Source organism: Lethenteron reissneri, chromosome 27 (genome assembly GCF_015708825.2).
Source record: "Lethenteron reissneri isolate LAM-NWPU_2019-01 chromosome 27, ASM1570882v1, whole genome shotgun sequence".
NCBI classification, from domain to species: Eukaryota; Metazoa; Chordata; class Hyperoartia; order Petromyzontiformes; family Petromyzontidae; genus Lethenteron; species Lethenteron reissneri.
Window position 1 is genome coordinate 14,251,690 of NC_083805.1, and position 12,333 is coordinate 14,264,022.

Sequence of the window (12,333 nt, forward strand, 5' to 3'; positions counted from 1 at the left end):
GATTCGCGGATGGCTAAAATTTGCGGATAGGAAGTTCGTGAATAACGAGGGAATACTGTAACGCATTAGAATTTGTGAACATGTTCCTGTGATGTAGTCCTCGTTACGTGAATGGCTAATGCCCAGCCTGTCTGCAACAGGCCACGTACGAATGTGAATGCTTGTATTCAGAGGGGGTCCGTTACAGAGATGCTGTGTAGACATTGGCCAGATATTTGAGCAACATTTTTTGCTGTCTATTGCATCGCAGTGGAGGAAATTCACGTGTTTTTTTTTAAATTTCCATTCCTGCTTTTCTCCTCGCTGTCCTTCCTTAGACACTGAGCATCGTGAAGGGGGAAATCCGCCAGTCAATGAAGCCAGAAGCCAGGCAAATGAAATGGGGCCGTCTGAACACAAAGACACCCCGCAGCAGGACCCTCCTGGTAAGACTTCAGCTCTCGGACATTGCCTGTGATCCCAAAGTTGCCTTCAGAGGGCTGCCATTATAGGCTTGCACCTGAATATATAAATTAAGTTATAAATAACAAAATATACAATACAATTCGAAACATTTGTGTATTTAACGTAAACATTTATGGGAAAACCTCGCCGAAAGCAGGGGTTACGTTCCTGTAAATACCGTGTTGGGCAAAACCGCGTTCGACTATGTATGTATTTATGTTGAACTTCTTTTACACATTACATAGCCAACTATGCTAATCAGACAAATAATTGACCTCAGGAAAAATGGATTGCATTCCTGGGTCTGAATTGATCACCCCCTCCCTCATTATATAACTAATTCTACATGATTTCTGCCCTTCTTACTGTACTAAAGGATGCTTTATTTTTTTATTTCACCTCGAGACATTACTCTCTCCGCACAGAGGCACTCACGCCCAACACTCGCATCTAACAGCCTGACGCTCGCCCCTAACACTGTCACTTGAACGCGAATGATTTGCCATCTAGCCGTCCGTATGACTATCGTCCTCAATTAGTGTATGGCTAGATGCTTGCGACACTGTGTCAACATTTGCTTTATGAATGAGCGTGTTGTGTACAGTATGTGTTACATTATCACACAAAAAATATTCACAAAAAACACACATGGTATATAAATAATACTCAGTTGATTCATTCACACCATAGTACTGTACTAATCCTATCTAACAACTGCACTGTTTGCACTCGAGTCACTACTTGTCTCTGCTTTTTCTCACAACAATCACCACCACTCAACTTACGCTTGGGGCCATGATTAAAGAGTCAGACCGCACGAGTTTTGGAGATGGAATTTGGCGATGATATCATTTGTATGTGATACCAAGTTGGGGGAAAATCATGTACAATTAGTTAAACAATAAGGGAGGGGGGGGTGATAATTTCGGACTCCACAAGGTCTGTTATTTGTCAAACGTAGTTTTGCCCAACATGGTCTCTTCCAGGAACGTAATCGCCGTGTTTGACAAGGTTTTCCTGTATTGCTGGAGACTCGCAGATGATGAGGATGAGGGAGTTGCCTCTTGCCACGCCGCAGACCAACGGGCGGCCCGAGCAAGTCATTGGTGGCGGTCGTGGTGTTTTTAACAATAGCCATCTGCTGTGCTCAGGCTGGGAGTACATCACCCGAAGCTTCTACTGCAAGCTCTGCCGCATCCTCTCCACCAATAGTGAAGTTGCCAAGATTAAGCACTGCAGAAGCGCCCAGCACCACCTGAACTACCAGGCACGTCAGCCCAGCACGGGAAGGGGGGGGTGGTCAGTTTAGTAGCATCAGACTCCAGTGAAATAATTAATCAGTTGTATATTCGTGATGATAATGTTGACTGCTTCCGCCTGTGCATTTATTACACCGTACGATGTATCATGGGCACTGTACTGCGATCGGTGAATGAAAACTAGCAGTGCTACCAATCCATCTGGCCAGTGCCGGTGGCAGGGCTTGTCAAATTTCCTCCAACGTTACACAAGGCATCTTGTGTTACAACTGCAGCCATCCAAATAAATAATAAAATTTTTATAAAGAATCATTCATGCTAATAGCGGCCCATGATGCTGTAGATTAATTATATATATATAGGCACCAAAACCCACATACAAATCAATACCAAGCAAATAAAAACTGTACTACCAAAAACTAAAAATGAATAATCAAATAAAGAAATGGCACCAAACTAAAAGACACAACAGCATATTTTTTTTTACAACAGAGAGATGAGTCGATGAGGCCTACACATCCGAAACCACAATCCCAACTTCCCAACCAAGCCAGAAAACCTTCACAGGAAGGCCGGTGGAGTGCCAAGAAGTTTAGACTAATTTATACCAGTCGGTCAAATGTCCATTATGTAACTAACTCATTGTTCAGCGTATGCCTGGATGAATAAAAATGCCTTTCGTCAGATTTTAATAATATGATGGAAATTATTTATCGGATAATGCATTGGGAGGAGGGTATTCCAGACTGCAGGGGCTGCGAATGAGAAAGCTTGTCCACCATTGGTTTTAGAGAGCAGATCTAGAGAAGATAAACGGAGAACCCGGGGAGGGGAGTGAACTGAAATCAAAGGAGAAAGATCGGCAGGGGCTAACCCGTGAAGAATTTTGTAAAACCGTGAGTGCAATCTTTGTGGTGATTCTGGACTAAATAGGTAGCCAGTGGACGGATCGTAATATGGGGGTAATATCAGAATATTCTTACTGGAGGAATCTGATGAGTTATAAAGCTCTTTTTCACAGATGTCCAGTCGGGGCAGGTCACAACATTACAATATGATGCTTACGGGTATGAGTGGGTACTCTTGCAGCTGCGTTTTGAACGTACTGTAAACGTTGGATGAGAGACAACAGACTAAATAACAGAATTGTAGTAGTCTAGCCTGGACTTTACAATTTCATTAATTATTGTTTCTACAGCCATATTGGAGAAAATCGCGGAATACGATAAATTTTGCGAAGATGGTCTTGCACATAAATGTACATGTGAGGAGAGGAGAGCTTAGAGTCAAGAATGAAACCCAAGATCTTGTGTCTGTTGACTAACATAGAGATCAGAGTCAAGCAGATGGACAGTAGATAGCTGATGTGAGGTCATTGATTATTTTCTAAGAGAACTTCAATTGTATTGTTATTGATGCCTAGTTCTAGTCAGGACTCAAAACAGATAGCCCATACACTTACAAAGGACTGGCTTACTGTCAGACACACAGATGAACATAGAACTCAGACTTAAAATAGGAACCATTGGATTTGAGTTACATATACAGACAGGACCCATGGACCTTTGTGTCTGCTTTTAAGTAAGGCCTCCATACTGTGTGGCTCTTTTATCAGGTAATTTCAGCTGGTCGATGAGTGTGTTAATTTCTTTAAATGTATTATCTCAGTAAATATGCAGCACTGGAAGTTGAATGTGGCATAAAAGGTGTGTGTGAAGGCTGTTTGTGTGTCAAGAGTTGTGTTTAGCTAGATCGTTACCGATGGTGTTTCAGTCTAATAAACTATTGCTGATGTATAATATTGCCAGCACACCCTGATGATGATGATTTTCCTCTCCAGAAATACATGGAGGAGAAGGCGCAGAGTGAACCGTGCAAGGCGAGTGGCGATGGAAAGTGACAGCAGGTGTTACGATTGTGGCTTGCATCCGGAATAATATCCTGTGACTGTGAAACTCCTCCATAGAAGCGATTTGTCATGGGCATGTGGCACAATATAGAGTTAACCTGCTGATGACAGTTTACACGCAATTGGGTGGTGCACTGGTGTGGAAACAGGCTGAGAGCATGATACAACCGTCATTGTGTTTATTAATATCAGTGATGTACAGCAGTCCTGCACAGGTGTAACTTATTGACCTGTAATCTAACCCAAACCTGCAACAAATATTCAGTGATGATTTACATCTGGTTACATTCTCGCGGTGTTTCAGCAACAACATCCATTAAAGACGAGCTATTGACAGGGAGTTAACCACACCTGACACATAGTACTTTGCCAATAGTATGCAGTGGCTGTTACTCAGAATGAGTCCAGATGTTTATATGAAAGTGAAAATGTGCATTTCAAGTTTGAAATGTGTCACCCAATGTTTAAAGTTCTGTTAAGAAAGCTAAAGAGCCGTGTACAAAGAGGACCTACAATGAACGTGACCCGCAATCAATAATACAGACTTTGTTCAGACCCGAAATAAACCAGCTTGTGGATCACCCATGGGCACTCACGGGTATCTGGCCTGATGCAGAATTCTAGTCGTGTACAGTTATGGATATTTCAGTGTAAGATTGTAAGATGTACTCTATACCACAAGGCATTGTCAACATTGTGTAATGCCAGCAGTGAACGCCTCCTGTCTGCACTGTTCACCTGTAGCAGTGTTCCTACTCTTTTGTTTATGAAAAAAAATGTGATGTGACCACAAGTAGTCATTGCAGATTGTGTTTTACTTTTTTTTGCTTAAAAGCTCGAAGTTATACGCATATGTTGGAACTGGGATGTTTGTCAATGGTTCAAGAAAGCACCAATGAAACCCTCGCTGCAGCACGGCAATTTTACGGCATAACTTGGTAATGTCTTGGCTGAATTACGCAGTTTCTCATATTTGCGAGAATCCCAGCCTGCTGGTCGAGATGGCAAGTGTATAATAGTACAGGTGACCCCTGACTTAGGACGGCTCAACTTGCAACCCCACACTTTTACGACCTTATAGTAAGACCCCCCCCACATGAGATGAAAACTCGAATCTTCGACCTCTTCTGTGTCCGAGAAGAGGAACTGTCACGCAGAAAAGTACTTGAGAATTTTCAAATATAAGTATATTTTAATATTATTTTTACTTAATGTTTGTGAAAGTTATGTTGAGTTGCAATAAATGTTAGGGTTATTTTCATTTATTTTTGTGGTCAATTTTGGTATTTTTATGGTATGTAATGGGTTTCCAGATACGGAACCCCAATTGATAACATTGCAACTGGGAAATAAGGGTTCGACTTAGACGGCTCGAATTGCGTCCAGCAACACATTAGGTCGTAGGTGTGCCGGGGTTGCCTGTATAGGACGTTTCTTCCATGTCGATTTTTGCAATTTTAGAGTGTTCCTTCTCCACATGTGCCGGTTTTCTCCTGGCACTTATCCCACATACAAAACACTAAAAGGAATTGATTATCCTAATGTGAGAAAAAACGTGATTTTTGTTGAGGCTTTCCAGGACAAATAATGACCATTATGGCTTAATTCTTGATTATTCATGACTAGAGTAAAACTCTGCAGTGCATTATGACTCACGGTCTTGTAACATTTTGAGAAGTAATTACCATGCAGGTTATGAATTGCTGATACTGCTTTTATGAGAAAAACATTTGACTTGCGGTCATTTGTAAATTTGTTTTATCAAGTCGTGAAAATAGATTTATCCCATCACAAGTTTGTGGTAGAACATTTGTATATAAGCATGGAATAAACGTTTCCATTACCAGAAACATTAACTGCTGAATATTTTGTCAAATGGCTTCCTGCAATCTCTCCCTTTCTCATTTTACAGACGAGCATCCCACTTTACCAGAACATTCCCCAAGTCTTGTTCATATAATTATAACCCATCATTTATACAGGGTGAGCCATAAGTAACTACTCGATTGTTTTGCCTACAACTTGTAAAAAATGAAATAAAAACACAAACTCTACATGATCGAAATTATTTAATTCGTGGAGACTCGATATAATTATGTATGAAGAATAATCTTATAAATGACTGCCTGCGTTGCGTTGGAAAATCTGTGCTCTTTCAACGGCATTTTCCATCACTTATTGACACTCTCCGTTGCTCAATAGAAGTCTTGAGATCTACTGGTTCGAGGTCTGCCAACACACTTTGCATCCACCGTTCCTGATTCCAGAAATAGGGAAATCGCCCGATGCAAAGTTGGAACCATTCGGGTCTTAAAATATCTGCTATAGTCTGTTGAAATAATTGAACAATTCTGAAATAAATTTCAACTATTCTTGTACGCTGCCGAGATCCATACTGGTTCATAATAAACTTCCAGGCTTTCTACTTTATTTCTGTAAAAAAAAATGTAACACAAAATACTCATTTCAAATCAGATCATGGCACTTGTGGTTTAAAATAACTCGTTTTGTTTGCATTGTCCATTAATATGCTATTGCAGGATTAAATTGGGGGCGTCTTATCAGTTTACAATTAAGTATATGAACCGACTTCGTCTAGATACTTATACCTCCTAACCTATATTTTGGTTAAGTCTTTGTGATTAGCCTTTCCTTCTAGGTATGTTGCATCATGCCAACCTGGGGGTTGGTTTTCCAATAGAATTAAGTTAATATCTCCATGTCCATTCGCCTGACTACTTTTGGAAAGTGTTCATTATGTTCATGCCCCTGCTGGCTATGAATTCGTGTTCCTCACACTAATGCTACACTTGCCAATCAGCCACTCGCATATATTGAAAAACAATAAAAGAGAAGGCAGTGTTAAGCACCATTCCTTAATGGACAGAAGCACAAAAACCCAATCCTTTCAATGCACAATTTTATTTGCACTCTCAAGTACAAAATACATCATTTTCACCAGAATTAATCACATTTCACGTGCTGAATAAAAGTATGTGGCGTCCTTTCTGATTCATTTTTTTATGTAAGTCACCCACTTTTATTAAGCCATTCAAACTGTGAGTCATTTGGAAGTCAATAATTGATTTTGTACTTTAGAGTGCAAACTAAAGTGTGTGCATTAATAAGCTTGTTTACCTAAGTTTTTTTCATGACAATGATTTCTTGCCTGTCAACCCTTGTACATAACATTGTAATGACGACTTGACACACTTTCTTGAGATGGTTTCTTTGGTTGAAGACATTCACTTGAACAGGTGGAGACCCCAACTGCAACAGCCCCGAGTCTCCCGCGCATCTCATATACGGTCCGAGGCCACGCCCCCATTCCCGAACCTTTTCACTGGTTCTAGACGCTCTACCAGCAGACTCTCCTGTCCTCTTTCGTCACCTGGCCACGCTCCTATTATCGATCATTACCGTAGCCACGAGTCAATTCGTACTGCAGGCGTACTCCCCTATCATTACCTCCTGTGGCCACTAGTCCATTCGCACTGGAGGCTGATCCCTGTCATTACCTCCTGTGGCCACTAGTCCACTCACCATTCAGCCATCTCACTATACGCTCCTCCGGCACAGCTCGGAACCGCGAGGGCGTCGTCATCAAGGGCGGTAGGCAGGGCACTCAGTGCTTCCTCCATCCATCAGATGGAGGAAGCACAAACTCCTTTACCGTGGATGGTCCGTTGCTCTCTCCCACGCACTTGGAGCTGTAGTTTACTCGGCCGCCATTTAGGATCCCCACCATGCTCTCTGCTGCTCCCCATCTTGCCGCAGCCACGAAAAGCTGTACGGTGAGCTGCGAGACTGCTGCCAACAGGCAGTCCAGACGTCCCGCTACCTCGTCCCATCCATCTGTAGTTTGTTACTGTCGGTCGGCCTCCTTCCTCGTTGCCGCCGCAGCTTCGTCCTCACCTGCTGTGTTGTTCACCGGATCCCCGCCGCCCAGGGCTTGCTGAAGGGGGTCTCCGCTCCCTCTTTTCCTCATCAGAAGTCGTTTCCGGTGGGTTCCCTCAACGGTTATATCGTGACATGATGACAAGATCCCACTTCTGATACCAGTTATAATGACGACTTGACACTTTCTTGAGGTGGTTTCTTTTATTGAAGACACGTTCACTTGAACAGGCAGAGACCCCGCTCCAACAGCCGAGTCTCCTGCTCATCTCCATTCTATATGGACCGAGGCCACGCCCCCATTCCTGAACCTTCTAGCTGGTTCTAGACGCTAGCTCTACCAGCAGACTCCACCGTCCTCTTCCGTCACCTGGCCACGCACCAATTCTCGATCATTCCATAGCCACCAGTGCATTCGTACTGCTAGCTGACTCCCCTGTCATTACCTCCCGATAACGATCATGCCGATTTCAAAGTCGTGAAATAACATTTTATTGTCGTATTTGCGATCATTACTGTACTGTATGAAAGACTGTTATGGCATCTTCTGTTAAGGCATGTATACTGCAATGCTATAATGTGCACATATGGACTGCAGTGCATATCACGAGACCGTATTCAACGTGTAGATTTAGCATTTTAATTTAAAGCACTAATATCAACAATCATAATGAAAACATTTGAGCAATTAAAACAGGAATAGCATTACGGCATTTAATTCGAAAACAACCGTTCTCACCTGCTCGATCAACTTTAGTATACCGTATTTTCCCGCATATAACCCGCATACGCATATAACCCGCAGACGCATATACCCCGCAAAAATAGCGTTTTGTGTAAAACAAATTTCAGATAGCCCGCACCTCCATATACCCCGCATGCATTCATATCTTTAACGTCGTTACCGCAGCTTAATTCCATCATTAATACAAAGTTTACATTTGTAATACATTCCACTATCAATTGTTAACATTAAAATCATAACGTGCACAAAGAAAACAAACTAACCGGAAACGAGTGAACTTAAAACAGTAAATAAGTAACAAAAGTAAATATCCAATAAATACGTAACATAACTGGTAGATAAGTACCGTAAGTAAGCGTACTGTTAGGCTTACCAGCTACTGGACCGGTAGTTACCCCTGTACAGTTTTAGCACTGGTAGATTGCGCGCTGCGCAGACAATAGCGGCACTACGGTAACGCCATTGCCTCCTGGCAACAAAGCCATTGGAAGTTTTAAAAAAAGCTCATGGTCGCGACTGTATAGTGCTCAACTAATAGCAGCGGCCTAAGGGACTCAACAATTATGATTCTGCGTCTGGTAGACGCTTGTTAAGGCCCTTCCCATTGTGCAATCCATAGCCTCAGCTGAAAATGTCGCACTCCCCTACAGCCACTGAAAGTATTGCGCCCACTTCAAACATTGTCGTTTCATTTAACAAACAATTCGAATCATTTACGTGATAACATGTGCAATTTTAGTGTGAGTGATTTATTCAGCAGTGCTTTAGTCAAAGGTAATTGTTGCATAGTGGATAGTCCTACCATGAAAACATTAAACGAGTTATGACATGTCACACGTGTAAAATATTTTTGGGATAGCCCGCACCTCCATATACCCCGCAGGGTCTTGTTTTGTTTGTAAAAAGTGGTATACCCCGCGGGTTATATGCGGGAAAATACGGTAACCCTGTTGCCCTCCGCAAGTCGGAACGGGCATGACAAACGAAAATACTATTTATTAAGATTATAACTACGTAATTATTTTAGCGATCGCAATCATAATCATTTTTCTTATGAAATCTTGAATTCCCACGTGAGTAGACGAGTGTGTAGAAAATTTCAGCTCGTTAAAGCTTCGTAGATTCGAAGATATTAAGCGTCATATTCCAAAGATAAGCAGACAACACGGTAGCTTCAATAAGAGTGTAACAATAACAGGCAGTTCCCCAACTTATGAACACCTGACTTACGAACGAACCTCCATAAGATGTTTTTTAACCTTTCGACTTGCAAACTGCATAACTTTTGTTTACTGCAGCGATCCGCCGTGAGATTTAATGTGCGTGTGAGTGTGCGTGCCTGCCCTCACGTATGAACCGGTCCTAGGCCTCCCCTAGGTTGACCCGGCCTCAAATTGACTACCCACTGGGGAGACAAAAGCAGCCAGGGCGTGGTGCTGGCCATCCACCCCCTCGTGTGCCATTCCGGCCTTCATAGGTGCTAACAGTCTTTTACAGGTTATATGAAGGATCTTAGTCGTCGCCTTCGTGTATGGCCTGACGCAGGCACTATCGTGAGGTCACCACCACTGAGTGGCGAATGGAGGCTGTTGTTTGCATGTCCCATTGTGGTAGTGTAGTGTGCTGCGCCACGAACCTGGCCAACCGGGTTCAAATCATACTCCGTCAACAGCAGTGATGATTATCTGAACCGGTCCTGGGGGCCTCCCCTAGGTCGACCCGGCCACAAATGAGTACCTGATGCACTGTGTAAACATTGCCACTGGGGAGACAAAGGCGACCGGGCGTGGTAGTGGAAAGCCACCTCACCCATCCTACCGTGTGCCGTGCACGGTCTTTAAAAGCGTTGCTCGCTAACAGCACTTGCCTAAAGTCTGTTCAAGCGAGATAAGGGATTGTTGACTTTGCACGCGCATGCCCTCGTGTGTGTCTGTGTTCAATTGAACCTTATGGCGGGACTCTGGGGTCCCATAAGCCCCCGGCTCTCACATCAACTGCTTTGCGACGTCATTTTATTCTATTCCTCTCGACGAGCTCTACACGATGCGCTAATCAACGTTTCAAAGTCTTGTTTCTTCTGCGTTTTCATCCTCACTGCTGCGCTTGGACGACATGACAACAGAATGATCCGCGCCAGGTGGGTCGCGGCGTTTATGTGCGTGGTGGGACGAAGTCGCCAAAAATAAATTCATTACGATTTTGACTTCCGTTTATTCGTGACCCCGGTGTCCCGCCATAAGGTTCAATTGTGGGGACTCCTTGCCCCCTTCTGACAAGCAAGCTAGCATCAGGACACAAGGTACGTGAAAATAAAATGTTTTTCTTCAATTTTTTCACTAATAGTGGGAAGTACCCAGCGTTGCCCGGTGGAAAAATATATTTCAAAACTTCTCTTAAAAACATAAAATATACATACACAAGTACTAAGCTATTGTGAAAGACCGGAGTACCATTTGTCCATCAACAAAATTACAAAAGGCTTGAAGGAGTCCTGAATCAAAAAGTTATAGAAAGTGGCGGGTAAATAGTTTATCTAAAAGATTTCCGAAAATTGTCGACCCCCCCCCCGTAGGCATATAAACCTACACAACCTACATACAATAGAGTGAAAAGTGTCTAGTGACTCTATAGTAGTATCTGGCTCGACAGTAGTATCTGGCTCTACAGTAGTATCGACTCAAAAGCAGTATCTGCTGACTATAGCAGTATCTGACTCTTTTGTCATTACTACTGGACTCTGCAGCAGTATAAACTGACTTTAGTGGAATCTACTGACTGTACTATTATCTATTGACTATTGTAGTATCTACCAACTCTACGGTAGTATCTACCGACTATAGTAGTATCTACCGGCTCTTTCGCAGTAACTACCGGCTCTGCAGTAGTATCTAATGACTACATAGTATCTAATGACTATAGTAGTAACTACTAATTCCATAGTATCTGCTGACTTTATAGTAGTATGTGCAGACTTTATAGCAGTATCTGTTGACTCTATAGTATCTACCGACTCTGCAGCAGTATATACTGACTATAGTGGTATCTACTGAATGTAGTATTATCTACTGACTATAGTAATATCTACCGACCCTACAGTACTATCTATAGTAGTAACTGACTCTATAGTAGTATATACTGACTGTAGAAGTATTTACTGACTGTAGTAGTATCTACTACCTCTACAGTAGTATCTACTCACTCTATAGTCGTATCTACTGACTGTATAGTAGCATCTGACTGTAGCAGTATTTACTGACCGTAGTGCTATTGACTGCAGTAGTATCTATAGACTCAATAGTAGTAGATGCCGACTCTTTAGTAGTAACTACTGACTCTATAGTAGTGTAATAAGTGGCTCCGACATAAGAACTCAAGTCGTTTATTAATAAATCTTCAGTACAGCTTGGTTGTCTTATCTCTCTCACTACGGAATGATTGCGGCCCAGGCGGCTTCGCTGCCCTGCGCCACGTGGCGCTCACCAACTCTCTAACACGCTGCTGGCTGACGGCGTGCTAGGGAGCGGTTGAGCAGCTGGAGGTCGAGCCGCCACGTGGCCGATGGAGATGGCGGAGCAGCAGCGATGGGGAGCTCCTCTTGATTCTTCACACCAACCCCGCACCTTGCTCCGGCCCCCGCTTGTATACGCTCCCCGGCGACTAAACCCCGCCTCTGGCCACGTCCCTCATGAAACCTTTGGGAACATTCCAGAGGCTTCCCGGGTGGCTCCGCCCTTTCACCTTTGCTCTAAATGTAAACCCTTACCCCAGATAAACCATAACTGCAAAGCAAACGCCTCACATAATACAGGAGATGGCGCTCTCATTACATCACCCCCCCCCCCCCCCATGATAAAAAAAATCTAGCCATCCCGGCTAAGGAAGAGCAAGGCATAATGTCGAGTGCCATCAATCATGAAGTGCAACAATTAAAGAGAGGAACAGAACATTAACAGAACAATGCAATAGAACTAGCAGCACGCAATAAGGGACCCAAACTGCTTCAGGAAAAACGAGACGTTTTAGAGCGTGTGTGCATAGCCGGTACATCCGCCAGGGGCGGAAGAAGAACAGGAACTCCG

General features: G+C 43.2%; 1 protein-coding gene across 3 annotated transcripts in view; it reads left to right on the top strand.

The window, feature by feature from the left end:
* LOC133348611 (serine/arginine repetitive matrix protein 2-like) overlaps window positions 1–5,666 on the top strand; it is a 37,911-nt gene extending 32,245 nt beyond the window's left edge. For all 3 annotated transcript variants that reach the window (XM_061561517.1, XM_061561518.1, XM_061561519.1), the window contains 3 exons: window positions 318–425; window positions 1,596–1,711; window positions 3,544–5,666. In XM_061561517.1, the coding sequence (XP_061417501.1) occupies window positions 318–425; window positions 1,596–1,711; window positions 3,544–3,603 (284 nt within the window). In that variant the 3' untranslated portion in view covers window positions 3,604–5,666. The remainder of the gene's footprint in view (window positions 1–317; window positions 426–1,595; window positions 1,712–3,543) is intronic.
* The last annotated feature ends 6,667 nt before the right edge of the window (window positions 5,667–12,333 follow it).